The sequence below is a fragment of the Xiphophorus couchianus genome, chromosome 11 (assembly GCF_001444195.1).
Source record: "Xiphophorus couchianus chromosome 11, X_couchianus-1.0, whole genome shotgun sequence".
NCBI lineage: Eukaryota > Metazoa > Chordata > Actinopteri > Cyprinodontiformes > Poeciliidae > Xiphophorus > Xiphophorus couchianus.
In genome coordinates, this window is record NC_040238.1 from 18748525 (window position 1) to 18763465 (window position 14941).

At 38.1% G+C, this 14941-nt stretch overlaps 1 protein-coding gene across 4 annotated transcripts in view; it reads left to right on the plus strand.

Annotated features, from left to right (window-relative positions):
• Nucleotides 1–14941, plus strand: part of klhl13 (kelch-like family member 13) — a 42468-nt gene that overhangs the window by 19458 nt on the left and 8069 nt on the right. For 3 of the 4 annotated variants that reach the window (XM_028031588.1, XM_028031590.1, XM_028031587.1), the window contains 4 exons: nucleotides 2980–3121; nucleotides 5519–5651; nucleotides 8373–8569; nucleotides 11413–12208. In XM_028031588.1, the coding sequence (XP_027887389.1) occupies nucleotides 2980–3121; nucleotides 5519–5651; nucleotides 8373–8569; nucleotides 11413–12208 (1268 nt within the window). Of the gene's footprint in view, nucleotides 1–2767; nucleotides 2853–2979; nucleotides 3122–5518; nucleotides 5652–8372; nucleotides 8570–11412; nucleotides 12209–14941 lie in introns of all 4 variants that reach the window. The other variant, XM_028031589.1, reaches the window with a different exon arrangement.

Below are 14941 nucleotides of genomic sequence, written 5' to 3' on the forward strand. Positions count from 1 at the left end.
AATACACAGGAAAAACACGGAACATGACAATTTTATTATTGGACCTGGAAGAAAGTGTTCCCCATAGTTTAATTCGTCTTTGTTTTGAAGTAATGCAACAATCTTCTTTCAGCCAGTTGACCAGCAATATGCAAGCAGCACTGCTGAGGAGGTTACAATAGTTTAAATATATAGTGTTATTCTGACATTTAAACTCTTAACAATCAGTAAAAATGAAATGTTCCACTAAACCTCCTCACATCTTAAATTTAAAGGAAAGAAATTAAATTTCCTTAAAAGCTCAGGGAATCTCTGCCAGTGTTAAAAACCTCTCAACTGTTCAGTCAGGCGAGCATTTTGAATTACTTCATTATATAAATAGTCCATTCGAAAAGCATTACTCTTCTCCATCTGATGAGCGCTGCCTGCTTATAGCCCTGTTTGAAGACTCGCATTCAAAACCCTGCTGAGCCAGACATTTGTGTCGACGAATATTTGATCAAAACCAGGCCTGTCTTCCCATGGAAATGAACACTTTTAAAACCACCATGCAACATTCATTCACTACTCCGTTATCTCAATATGCTCCTTGGGGAATATTTGTAATATTTTAATCCTGGTTTTCATTCAGTATTTATGCACATCCTGTGTGAAGAAGCTTTTAAGCATTTTTTTTTGTTTTGAGATTTCTTTTTTCTGTGTTTTTATTGAAATGTTTCTTAAAACAAACATGAATGGCTGACCTGTTTGGGTTATTCTGCAGATTAGTTGTTATCCAATCAAAATGAGCTCCATTCTATTGTGTGTTTATATTTTTCTGCATAAATGTTTGCACTGTGTATGCGGAGAATTTTGCCTTCGGCACAGTGGGACATTTTTCACACATTTATTCTCTGTGGAGAAGTTAGACTTTGCACCATGTTACATCACAGTGTTGAGGTCCTACTGGTATCATAATCTTTATCCCTTTACATGCTTTTAGTTACACAGTTATGGAAAAAAAAAAAGAATGTTGTGATTATGAAAAACAGTGCAATAAACCCGAAGGTCTTTACTAGCCAGATTGGTTCCAATGTCGCATCTGGAGATGTAAACGCCATTTGAAATCACTTCCAGAATTTCGTCGGTTCCTCTCGTCCGGAAACCTTTAACAAATGCACAATACCTCACATCACAGTCTTTCTAAAAATATTTATTCTTTTCAAATTGCTTTTCATTTTCCAATGTAGCTCAGAGATGATTTACTAAATAGAGGAGCAGTTTATCTAAACAGAATGCTTCGTCACTCATTAGTATTCTGCTTGAGTCAGAGGTGTCGCCATATGTGAAAAGACACCAGTATGGTTGGTTTATCATCAGCGATCTCACTACTCATTCTTAATAAATGTTGGATTAAAGTTACTTTGTAACCTTTGTAATAGCCAAAAGCAAGTAAATAATACTTGTTGACCATTGTGATCACCTAGGGTAGAAAAAAGAAAATGGAAAAGACTGATTCCTTCTGCTCCTAAAATAGTCTGACGCATTACTGCACTTACATGTACTGTATATCATTTGTTGATCAGCATTTTGATTTTTGTTCTTGGACTTAAACAAGAGCTTAAAAATGACTACTTAATTTAGCAAATATTTATTCTAAGGATGTATAATTCTTTGTTTTTCAAAGTTGGAAATTTTGCCTGAGGGATTTTTGAACATTTACTGGAACATATTTAGAAGCTAAAACACTGAAGGGTGACTAATGGGAATTTTTAATGTAATTGGGGAATGTTTTTTCTTAATGTTGACTAAAATGACAACATTCATGCAAGTTCACTTTACTGACCGTCATTTCTCAGTCACATAGGTAGCATACTGCTTACTGCGCGCAGCATTGAGGCCACATTCCCTACATGCACTGTGCATTTCTGCAGCTCATAAACAGATTTTTTAAAGCTTGGATTACTGAGGGCACCTTCCACTGCCTGCAGCGCAATACCAGTGTAGCCAGACATTTGAGTTCATGGATTCCATACACTGCATCTGCAAAGTACATATTGTTAAATATTCAAAAACGACTAAATAAATAAAACAGAGAAAATTTATAAAGTGTGCTCTAGTTAGACTCCTGTTGGTTCCCACTGTGCCTCAAGACCATCTTGTCTTAGAGGACTACAGACAGTCCCTTTGATTTTATGCTCGGTGTTTGACCTCTGACCTACATACAGTAATATCACATCTCAGTGTAAATCAGCCTGTTTGAGTTGCGAGATTTTTATTTTTTTTTAAAACTTGTATACAAAGTTTTGAAAGACGCTTTTGGAAGTTGAGTTTTCTCTGGTTATGGAATGGAATAAAGGCCTTTCCTAAGTGGCTCTCCCATTTGTTTTGTGTTTCTGCCAATGTTGGATAAAAACTACTGAAATCAAATGCTGTTAGAAAAGGTTTGTGTTTACAGATTTCACATTTCATAGCAGCACTGCGGAGAGATTTGTAAATGGGAAAACATTTTTCCCACTACAAATTCCCTCGGTTGGTGTTGCTGACAGTGACGCAGAATGTTTTTTTTTTTTATCAATGTTGAAGTCGGTTGGGAAATGGGTTGATCGTTTTCTTCCTGGCTGGTGTTCAGTTGGTGGGACGCCACCGCCCGCCGGAGTGGAAGTGTTTAATAACAGCAGAAAGGGGTCGATCACTCGGTAAAGCTTGCTTTTGATCTGCAGTCAACATGCTTAAGAGAGAAGGTTGACAGCAAAACTGAACAATCCTGAGATTCAGCTTTTTTTTTTTTTAATTTGTCACTCATCAGGAGCGCTTTAGAGATTAAGGCCTCATCCAAGGACACTTTGATGGATTGAGGAGGAGAATGAAACGGAAACACTTTCATAGGAAGGGTCAGAAACCAGGTTTATTCACTCTACATTGGAAATATTTTATGACAATCCAGCTACGCATCTTTTTACCACTTTTTTTTTTTCTTAAGAGGTTATCGTTAAAAATTTCAATTTGTTTTTCTTTCAGATCCCTTGTGGAGGACGACGACGCTCACATGAAAGTCGCTCTGGGCTACGGTGAAATGGGCATTCCTACTCACCTTCAAGCATCGAAGACTGGAAACACTCGATTTTTTACAAGCAATACACACAGCTCTGTGGTTCTTCAGGTGAGAGCGCACACTTCTTTATGAAAAAAAATTAATAATATGAGTTTAATTAGGGCCATTAGGGTATTGCTTGTCTGTTGGTTTAGTGAGTACAGCCTGAGTATTACACTTTACTACAATAAAGTGTAGTAAAAAAGTCTTACACAAATTTTTGTGGAAAAATTTGTGTGGAACAAATTTTTGTGGAAAAATTTGTTGGCACTGTTGTTAAAGATGTAAAATGAAAATAACTAATGTTTTATTGCAGTAGTATAATTTCACACTGACCTTTTTAAAAAATTCAACCTACAATTTGAGTACATTTATTCAGTGGGCAAATAATTGTTTAAAAAAGAATCGCAGTGAAACAATTTCTGCTCTCAATATTTTGTGCAAATGTCCTTTTCCCGATGGGATTGTCCCCGCTTCACATTTCACAAGGTTTGTCACACAGAGAAGGAAATTTGATCTCTCACTCCTGTTTTACAAGCTGAGCCCAAATGTATTCATACCCCTGGCAGATTTAGATTTAAAGTCCCTTTTTTTTGCCCCGCAAGGGGTCTTTTTGTGGGCTCTAGTGTCCCTTTTTTCAAAGTAGGCTGACAGGAAAGGGGGAAGGAGAGAGGGGAGACATGCGGTAAACGTCGTCGGGTCCGGGAGTCGAACCCGCGACAGCCGCGTCGAGGCTACGTTTGCCTGAATGTGGGTCGCGCTAACCCCTCCGCCACCACGGCATGCCCTAAAGTCCTTTTTATTCAACTGAGAAGTTTGTTTTTGTTAGAAAATGGCAGAAGTGTCTCTCAGAAGATAATAAAATAATCCAGAAATAGTACGGTACCAAGTTTGACGTTTAACATTTTATTTTAAAAAATACAACTTATAACCTCTTCTAACCAGTGGAAAAATCTTTTTTGTGGCATTACACCAGTTAAACCCTGTTCATAACTCCTTAGCAGCTTTTTGCATGTTTCTACTTGTGTTTTGAGGGTTTTATCTTTGGTGAATCTTGAGTCATCAGGTGGACCTTTTAGTTTATATTTTGTTTAGGCAGTAAATTCCAGATTATTATCCCCCTGAAAGATCTAGCAACAACATATTTTGATTTTTCTGTCTGAGGGTAGTAGATTTGTACGTCTTGCTGTCTGAAGATGCTCATTTAGCATTTTAAAAGGAAAATGGCCCTCAGAATCACAGATCCACTACCATATTTTACATATTTATTCTCTGTTTAGCGCCAGGCCTAACTGAAGCGCTTAAAATGCTTTCAGTTTTGCTTTTGTGGCCATAGAACAGAAAAAGATTGTTATCTGACAGTATCTAGTGGTTGCTATGGAGACAACATGTTTTATGTGTATTTGCGTAATGAATTTGATTATATTTGACAAAATCTAATGTTTACTTGTTTCACAATTGATGTTTTTATGATGTAAATCGCTTTGAACTGCCTTATTGCTGATGTGTGCTATACAAATAAACTTGACTTGACTAGAACAAGTATAAATTGCCTGAAATGTAAATATGCTTTAGTTATATTTAGAAATTTAAAAGTGATTTTTGTGAGTTGGAACAATTGAAATTGATTTTGTTAAACTACTCTTTCCCAATATTTGAAATACTGAAGAAATGCTGTCAGCCTAAAGGTTGGATTTTTCAGCCCTTTTGGTAAAACATAATGCATTTCTTGTTTTGGTTGTGTTTTTTCAATGAAAGATTTATTTATTTTAGTTGTTTTTTTTCCCACATTTATCTATGTGTCTGTTTAGTGCCTTTTTTATTTTCTGCAGAAGGAATGCTTATTCATATTGATGGCTAACCCTGCACGTCAGTATTGATTGGTGTAAAGTGAGGATCGGCCTGAAAATGTTGTGGTCCCTGCTGTTTGCTGCAGCGGTTGTCCTTGGTCACCAGCTTTCTTTCAAAATGAGAAACCGCTGGCTCCTTTTGCTGTTCATTATTCTTTGTTGTCAATGCACACTGCAGGGGAATGATAATGATTTTTCTAGCCTATCTCCCACCTTATACCCGGATCCTGGAATGTGTTTGTTTCTGGTGGTGAATTTTTAAGTTACAATTCACCCAGCTCTAGCACCATCGACTTGTTTTCATGCTCTCAGGTTATTTGCAAAAGCCACCAAAACCTCCGTCTCATTTGATATAGTAGGTATAAAAATCGGATGTGCAAAAGCGAGGGGCAATATCAGTAATTTACCCGAGGAAATTACAACACTGGTGAGTTAATTTTATTTCTGTCACCAGGAGCCTTGGTAAGCACGTGATCTTCTTAGTCTGTTATTGACTCAGCTGAGGAGTCACTGGATGAGGGGGTAAAAAGCTGCTACTTAATTTAGGTCCCCTAAGCTGAAGCCAGAAACACTTCCTGCTCGTATAACTCTCACCTCCCTTCCCTTTTGGATTCAGGGATTTGATCAGCTGAGAATAGAAGGTTTGCTGTGTGACGTGACGCTGGTTGCTGGGGACGGCGATGAAGCTTTTCCTGTTCACCGCGCAATGATGGCCTCATCCTCCGACTACTTCAAAGCTATGTTCACAGGTGGGTCCGCAAACTCTGCCTCTCTGACCAGAGCGTGCGCTCATCAGAGGGCCGCTGAAGCAGGAATTAAACAGATGCATGTCACGTATTGAGTGGGGTTGAGTTTTACTCTGAACCCCAGTTAGTGCATTGAGAAATTACTTGATGTTCTTCCCTGTATTAGGAATTATTTTAAATTGATGTTTTTAGCAGTTTTTTCTATGCAACAAAAAAAACTGGGTTTTAAGCTGGAAATTCAGTAGTAAAGGAAAGTTGAAAACCTTTAATGAACATTGTAAAGTTTACTAAAGGGATAGTTGTCACTATTTCAAAGTGACATTCTGTGAAAATATTATCATTAAAAGTTCCTTTACATTCAGTAGATGGATATATTATTAAAAAATTTATAGTTGATTGAATTTAATAAAATAGTTTATTTATTTATTTAGCACCAGTTGATGACTTAACATGTCAACAATTTATATGCATGAATATATGATTGAGTCACTTCTTTTGATATATTCATATATAGTAACATACATTCCAGATGTATTTAACCATTTTAACCATTATAAGATGACTGTAACTGGTTTAATAAACTGAACTTGATGCAAGAAGCTGATTTTCCTTATTTATAATAGACAGCAGTCAAGTCAATGTCATAAATAATTACAGATATGAATATTCTCAACTTTTTCTATTATTAAATTCCTGTAACGACTTTTAAAAGGTCTTTAAGAAGTCACCGACTTGTTTTTTTAAAGAAGACATGCAGAAAGTTAATTTTATTTGTTTTTTCTTCAGCATCTGATTTTATTTTTTAATCTATCCTTGTATCGTTTTTTTTGGTAATGTGCATCTCTTTAAAGGTACCAACAAATAAAATGCATTATTATTATGATTATTACTTGTGTGCTTTTTAATGAACAGGAATCGCAAAATGTCAGTTGATTTTTACTTCGTGCAAAATGTTAATTTTTCTCTTAATTTGACAAGTAACACCAGCACTGGGGTGTTCCCATCATGCAGCATTATTATGTGGGGATTTGGAGCCTTCTCTTCTCTCCACCTCGCCTTCATCGGAGTGTGTTCAGCTGGTTTCACAGCTATGTATAGCTTCTATAGCTCCATCTATATGTGTCTGAATAGCTTCACACATTGGTGGGTGGTGGCAATACTTCAAGCTCCGTTACCAACTCTGATCTACAGATAACTCTGCAGGAGGGCTGGAAAACTGTGTGGAAGTATAATATTGCTAAATATTGCGATAACAGTAAAGATTGAATTTAACCAAACATTTTTCTCATGGATCTTTTTGTCAAAATGTTCACAATGTCGCCTGGATCAGGTTTGGGAATAAAAGACAGTGAAAGTTCATTAAAGTGACCACGTATGTTGGCAAACAGACAATATAACCACCTAAACATTTCACCCCAGCAGCTCTCTGTATGTAAAATTTTTCAATTGCAAAGAAGACTGTTCTGTGAGATGTGTTGTCGACATATTGCTCTACTCCCCACTGTAATTTACTCGTCTTTAAAGCTGCAGGGGAGAGTGGTGATAAATCCAATCGTCTTAGCAACACAGATCCTCGTCTGTGTGGACTGACAAAGTTGCTTGTCAGTCCACTTTGAAAAGAAGTCACTATTGTTTTCTAATTATGCAGTCGCTTATGGACTTCAGATTCTATAAAGTCCCAAGTAGTTGATAATATGATGAAATGTTCAAAAACAGTTTTTTCTCCACTTTCTGTCAACACCTTAATAACATCCTGGTTAGTTTCTCACATTATCTTTGAAAAGCAGCTGTGCATAAATGCAAAACTTTTACATTTTTCCCCCTCATTGAGATCCCTCTGGTCTCCACTGTAGCTTTTCTGTAAACCAGTTTGCCGTAACAGGCCCTTTTCAAAGAAAAAATTGAATAAATCTTTTTATAAATTTAGAAAAGCGAGACCACGTTGAGGCCACGGATCACCTGCTAGTTTCAGGTCTTTCTAAAGTTCTCCGAGAGCGCGGCTCGTCTCTCGAGCAACTCCTTTGATATTATCTTGACCTGTCTGTCAGAAATCGGATGAGGGGCACCTGGCCGTGGGTGGCTTACTCTGAAATGATGATCTCTCCATTTCAGAATTACGACTCCAGCAGCGCTCACTGGGGCTTTCGCAAGTTTAGAAGTGCAGCTGCTGTTAGAATATTTAGCAAAAATAAGAATTTTACCTGAAAACTTCTTTACTTTTACCAGTCATGCCACTCTCTGAAGTACCTTTGTAATAAGAAAAATGTAATAGACCATGAGTTAATAATAAACCAGCCACTCACCAATTTCAGCTCGTTTCTTGGGTTTCATTTCATTTTTTAAAATACTTTTACAACTTAATTCTTGTGTCATTCTGATTTTTACCCATAACTTAATTTGATAACTAATTTGCTGCAGACATCCGGTCAGAATTTCATGGCAATGGCTTCATCAGAAATATTTAAACTGAGAAAACTGTTGTTGTTTCACACAGTAATTTACCCCTTGCTCATTTTTGGCAGCGCCAGAAAATGTAGGTTATATGGTGACAAAAAGCTACAATTTAAAGAGCTTGTCTTAGTAGGTGTGTGTTGAGGAGCTGCTTGGAGTGAAGGATACCGGTCTCCAGTGGCTCCTGACTCTGATTTATTATTGTAATGAGTAGAACCACATTTAGTAATTTGTTTTGTTGTTGTTTTTGCCACCTACTCTCCCCTGATGCAGGTGGAATGAAAGAACAGGATTTGATGTGCATCAAGCTTCACGGAGTAAACCGAATAGGCCTCAAGAAGATCATTGACTTTATCTACACAGCAAAGTTGTCACTCAACATGGAGAATTTGCAAGACACACTTGAAGCTGCAAGTTTTTTACAAATCCTTCCTGTGTTGGACTTCTGCAAGGTTTTTCTCATTTCTGGGGTAAGGAGACAGCAAAGGAGCTCGTGCATGTAAAACACTTTGTGAAGAGCTGAAGCAGCTTGTAGTTGTCGACACAAAGTGTAAGGGAACATATGGGAGTCAGGATAATCGCAATGAATACTAAAGAATGTGTTTGTGACTAACCACAGACTATTTAAGATGTGAAAGTACAATAGCTTCCATACATCTATCTTCAAGATCTCGTCATTTTATCACTGCCACTAACTCCCGTGTGTTTTCTCAAGGTTTTATGCGACAGACCAATACAAAGTATTGTTTGTGAATAAAAGGGTTTTAAAAAGTCGTCTGTAGAGACACTTTTTAGTGTGTGAGATTTATAGCTGCAAGTCGCTACCAGTTTTTTTTTTTTTTTTGCCCCTTTGCAAAACAACTGGAGCTCAGCCTCAGAATATGTGTGGACATTAATTTTCAAGTATTGCTAATATTTTTGACGTAGATGTACAGTACAGACCAAAAGTTTGGACACACCTTTCTAATTCAATGGGTTTTCTTTATTTTCATGACTATTTATAAGGCAAGAAATCCCACTTATTAACCTGACAGGGCACAGCTATGAAGTGAAAACCATTTCAGGTGACGACCTCTTGAAGCTCATCAAGAAAATGCAGAGTGTGTGCAAAGCAGTAATCACAGCAAAACGTTGCTACTTTGAAGAAACTAGAATATAAGGGGTATTTTCAGTTGTTTTACACTTTTTTGTTTAGTGCATATTTCCACATGTGTTATTCATAGTTTTGATGCCTTCAGTGTGAATCTACAATGTCAATAGTCATGAAAATAAAGGAAACTCATTGAATTAAAAGGTGTGTCCAAACTTTTGGTCTGTACTGTATGTCTGGACTTTGACTGGGCCATTGTAACACAATATGCTTTAATCTAAGCCAGTCATTTGTAGCTCCTGCCCTGGCTAAGGGTGCATCAAGTCTCCAGTCTGTTGCTGGCTCCAGCAGGTTTTCTTCCAGGATTGCCCCGTGTTGTGCTCCATCCCCATGGCATGATGCAGCCACCAGGTTTTAGTTTTTTTCAACAATGGGTTGAGTTATGACTGAGATTGGATTTAATTCATTGTTGTTATTATTGACAGTGAAATTTGTTGCCCTGTATTTACGGACGGAAAGGAGGCTGAATATATAAGCATGCCACACTTTTCAGTAGATGTAAAAACACAAAACATGCTAAAAAGCTTGTGCTGCTCTCTTTTCATTTTATAGTTATCAGCTTCTTTATTATCTGTCACATAAAATCCCCCAAAAAAGAAGTTTTTGGCCATAGAGTGACAAGATGTGTAAGTGGATTAAATACCTTGTTTACAATCTACAAACTCAATGTAGCTCTTTCCCTTTGGGATAGCCAGCCATCTTAGCTGCTGCTGATGGTTGGAGGTCTTGTGCGCTATTCGGTTCCCCTGCGAAAATCTGTTCCCCCTGTGTCGGGAGCGCGCATTACAGCCGGAGAGGCGGATCTGACCATTTTCACGGCGCTTCTGATCGATTTCTCGGTAAAAACAACTCAGTTAATCATGTCAAGCTTGTAACATTTAGTTTAATCGGCAGCTATTGTTTACAAAATTGTAAAAATAATTAAATAAACGAGGTCTTTTTACGCTGTTTTGTGTTATTTTAAACGCCAAGAGAATCGGTCTTTTTCTAACTTTTGTCACTTACGCCTGACAGAAATAAAAGTCAGTCAACACTTAGTGTGTATTTATAATTTTTCATTGCTGATATAAGACGATTGCTGAAAGCATGGCATAATTATTAAGACTTCCTGAAAAGACGAAAGCGTGGACTTTCTGGTAAATCCCGTTCTAATGTAAAATATGACAGATTACTGTAGTAAGGGCATTTCTAGTATACTGCAGGCTATCACACATAACAATTTTTGAGAATTTGGCAACAGTTGCCCTTTATTCCCAAACGTTATGGGGGGAGGAGAGTAGAGAATGAATATTTCAGCTGCCTGAAATAACCTGTTCCCCTCCATAACATGGGAACAAATTAATTCACCAACAAGGCCTTAACTCTGTTTATTCCTCTTATCATCAACAATAAATCCTGTGAATTTGGTAACATTTGCTCTTTATTTGACAAAGTTATGAGGGGGGAACCATATATTTCAGCTGCCTGAAATAATCTGTTCCCCCTCCATAACATGGGAAAAAATAAGCAAACCCTGTGAATTTTGAAACTGTTGGTCATTATTTGTCTATATATCGTTTGAAGCAATTAATTATTTGATATTTTGAAATCTAAGATGGTTATAATAAATATGTGTTTATATTGTAAGGTGCATTGTTAGATGTAAAATCTGCAACATATTTGTAACTTGGAAGATACACATTTAAACAGAGCATACATTACATAAAGATAATCACATCAACAGTAATATTTATTACTGTTGATGTCTTAATAATTATGCCATGCTTTCAGCAATCGTCTTATATCAGCAATGAAAAATTATAAATACACACTAAGTGTTGACTGACTTTTATTTCTGTCAGGCGTAAGTGACAAAAGTTAGAAAAAGACCGATTCTCTTGGCGTTTAAAATAACACAAAACAGCGTAAAAAGACCTCGTTTATTTAATTATTTTTACAATTTTGTAAACAATAGCTGCCGATTAAACTAAATGTTACAAGCTTGACATGATTAACTGAGTTGTTTTTACCGAGAAATCGATCAGAAGCGCCGTGAAAATGGTCAGATCCGCCTCTCCGGCTGTAATGCGCGCTCCCGACACAGGGGGAACAGATTTTCGCAGGGGAACCGAATAGCGCACAAGACCTCTTTTTCTACGACTTACTCTGCTGATGATTTTGCAGGTTTCACTCGATAACTGCGTTGAGGTGGGACGAATCGCTAACACGTACAACCTGACGGAGGTGGACAAATACGTCAACAACTTCATCCTGAAGAACTTCCCCTCCTTACTGGGCACAGGAGAGTTTGTCAAGCTCCCGTTTGAACGGCTGGCCTTTGTGCTGTCCAGTAACAGCTTGAAACACTGCACTGAGTTAGACTTGTTCAAGGCCGCCTGCCGCTGGCTGCGCTTCGAGGACGGTCGCATGGAATATGCTGCAAAGCTCATGAAGAACATTCGCTTTCCCCTCATGAACCCTCAAGAGCTCATCAATCATGTACAGACGGTGGATTTTATGCGCACAGACAACACTTGTGTCAACCTTCTCCTAGAAGCTAGCAATTACCAAATGATGCCCTTCATGCAGCCCGTAATGCAGTCTGAACGGACAGCCATTCGCTCGGACAGTGCCCACCTGGTCACTCTGGGCGGCGTTCTGCGCCAGCAGCTAGTTGTCAGCAAGGAGCTGCGGCTCTTTGACGAGAAGGCCCACGAGTGGAAGGCCCTGGCTCCCATGGACGCACCCCGCTACCAGCACGGCATCGCCGTCATCGGCAACTTTCTCTATGTTGTGGGCGGCCAAAGCAACTACGACACCAAAGGAAAAACGGCAGTGGACACGGTGTTCCGGTACGACCCTCGCTACAATAAATGGATCCAGGTGGCGTGCCTTAATGAAAAACGAACCTTCTTCCACCTCAGCGCTCTCAAGGGACATCTCTACGCTGTAGGTGGAAGGAATGCTGCTGGGGAGCTTGGTGAGTTCAAATCCACCATGTGGTTTATTTCTTTATTTTAAATCAAGCACATTGTTTTCACAAGGCCACCATAAGTATGGCTGACTTTTGTTAATGAGCAGATCATTAGGTGAACAAAATTATTTTGAAATATGTATCACAACAAACTCCAAATCAGTTCAATTTATGTTGTGCCAATTCACAAGGCATAATTCAATCATACTTTTTAGTTTCAAAACTAAAACGCACAGTACAAGAGGCCACCAAAAGTACTACATAATGCAAACATACAGTACAGTCAGGTCAGAACTTTATTAAAAGCAGGAGCAAGAACAGTATGAGGCTGACTCCAGGTCTGATAAAGTATGGAAAGCAGAAACCAGTCCATGTTTCTCCCTCGATCAGACTCATTTTCATTGTGGATGTTCTACTACACAGGGACGGTTGTACCAGAATATGTTGATAAAAATAAAAGAAATTGTAAAAAATCTATAAATAGCTGTTACTCCAGGATTTTGGGATTGTTTTAGTGGTTTTTTGCAATCAAAATTACATGTTTTGTGGTGCCAATTTAGAAATGTTTGTAAGGAGTTCTTACAATATTTGCGCTAATGTATAATGTTAAACGTACAGTAGCTTTTTATCACTCGCCGTATCAATTACAGATTCAATGTTTTTGAGTAATTTTGAGAAAATTTGCAGTAAAGATATGGAGATTTGTTGGTTTTGTGTGAATTTGACAGATTTGTGAAAAACTGGAAGGACTTGTTGATGTAATTTGGAGCCCACAGGGCCACATAAAAAGAGTTTGACACCTGTGCACTAGATGTTTAAAAAGTCCAAGAGAAACTAGTTTCTTCTTGTGTTTTTGATAACTTGGAAAGCTCAACCATCTCAAAACAGTCTACAAACATCAGGTTTTATAGTTGCACTCGGTGCTGACTCACTCACTGAGGATGAAGTAATCGCCTTCGGGAGAATGCCAACAATTTTATTTTTAATAGAATCAATTTTATTTAAGAAGAATCCCATAAAGTCATTACCGCTGAGTGCCGGGGGAATTGATGGCTCAACTGAGCTATGGCTGTAGGTTTGGCAACTGTACTAAAAAGAAACCAAGGATTATTACTTTTCTCCTTTATGAATAATGAAAACTAGAATGTTGTAGCTTGGCGAGGGGTCTTTTTCTACAGCAGTAACTATTTTTTCCATGGTAAGTATGACTCCTATATATGTGTAGAGAGACATTTTTTTTAGTTACTAGTAACAGTCGTCGTAGCTGAAAAATTAAACAAGACTTGCAATTCTGAGAACTGAAAAGTCACATTATCTGCAAGAACAAAAACTGAAAAATGTGTAAGTTGTTGTATTTTACATTATGTTAACTCAAGCAATAATCATCCTGAAAATACAAGCAGTTTTGTTCTCTTTTTCTTTGACTTCAGGGGAAAAAGAACGACGACAGAATTACTGCACAACGATTAGGGAATTGGATTGTGATATTAATGCTTCCAACACTCTGTGACCTTTAGCATCTTGGGCGCTATCATGAGTGCCGGACGTTGGCATCTGCTGTGGTGACACTCCATCCAACAGGCTGAATATTATGTTGGCATTCAGAGGATGCATTTATAATCATTGGAAATGCCAGCAGACAAACATTGCTTTCCGAACAGTCATTTTATATTATTAAAATCCACTGATATTGTGATATTAACATGTTGGAGAGCTTTTACTTATTTGTCCATATATTGTTAAAAATTCTATCTTTCCAGTGAATCTTTCCTTTGTTTACATACATCGCAGTGGTGCACACACAAGGCTGCTAATGTTGCTCCCTATAGGTCTTGAAAAGTCTGTAAATGCATGACGTTTATCATTTTCCAGATCTGGTAAATTATGGAAAGTGGATTTAACTTTACAACATTCTTTTTTTTGTTTTGCTTTTTTTTCCCCCCCACCATGGTCAGGTAGAAAATATCTGAAGAACTGGTCATGGTGCAGGCGCTGTAAAATAATTTAAATCAACAACAGGCACCTTTAATTTGACATGAATCTTTAGTCTTTAAAGTGCTTGTTTAGCATGATAAATCTATAAGTAGTATAAAATAAATTACCTCAAATATCCTCTCAATCTGCTGCAGTTGATTACAGAAACACATCAATACATAAGATTTTAGTGACTTTGCCCTGGAGAAAAGTTACTTGCTGTTCTTCTTCTGTGCTGGTGCGTGTGACATTGAGTTGAGACCGGCCTGAAGCTTTGACAGGATCAGTACTGACAGCGACTGACACGCCCTCCTGAGTTTTAAGTGTTGGCAAAGTCGTCCTGTCTGAAACTTCCTGCTATAACACTATTTTATTCTATTTTAATTCTTAAGACTAACTTTATGAACAGATCAGTCTATGTATATGTTTGTTTATATGTTTTCCTGGCAGTCGGTTGGTGCCTAGTAACCAATCAGGGACCGCTGCACCCGTAGCCTTAAACCACAAAGAGGTGCCACCCAATACTTAAATCCGGCCATATAACTCCAGCAGACCGGGAGAGGAGCTGTCTTCTATTTTGGGTTATAATTAGACCAAAGAACAGAGCCTGCGCTCACCGACTGTCTACACAACTGCCTTATTCAGCTTTACGTTCCACTGCCTTCTCGCTCCATGTGGTTCAGGCCCGATGTATTTCTGGACGTGCCCTCCTCCCCCTCCGCCACGTTTGTTTACTCTTGACGGGTCGTATGGGTGTGGTTTTAT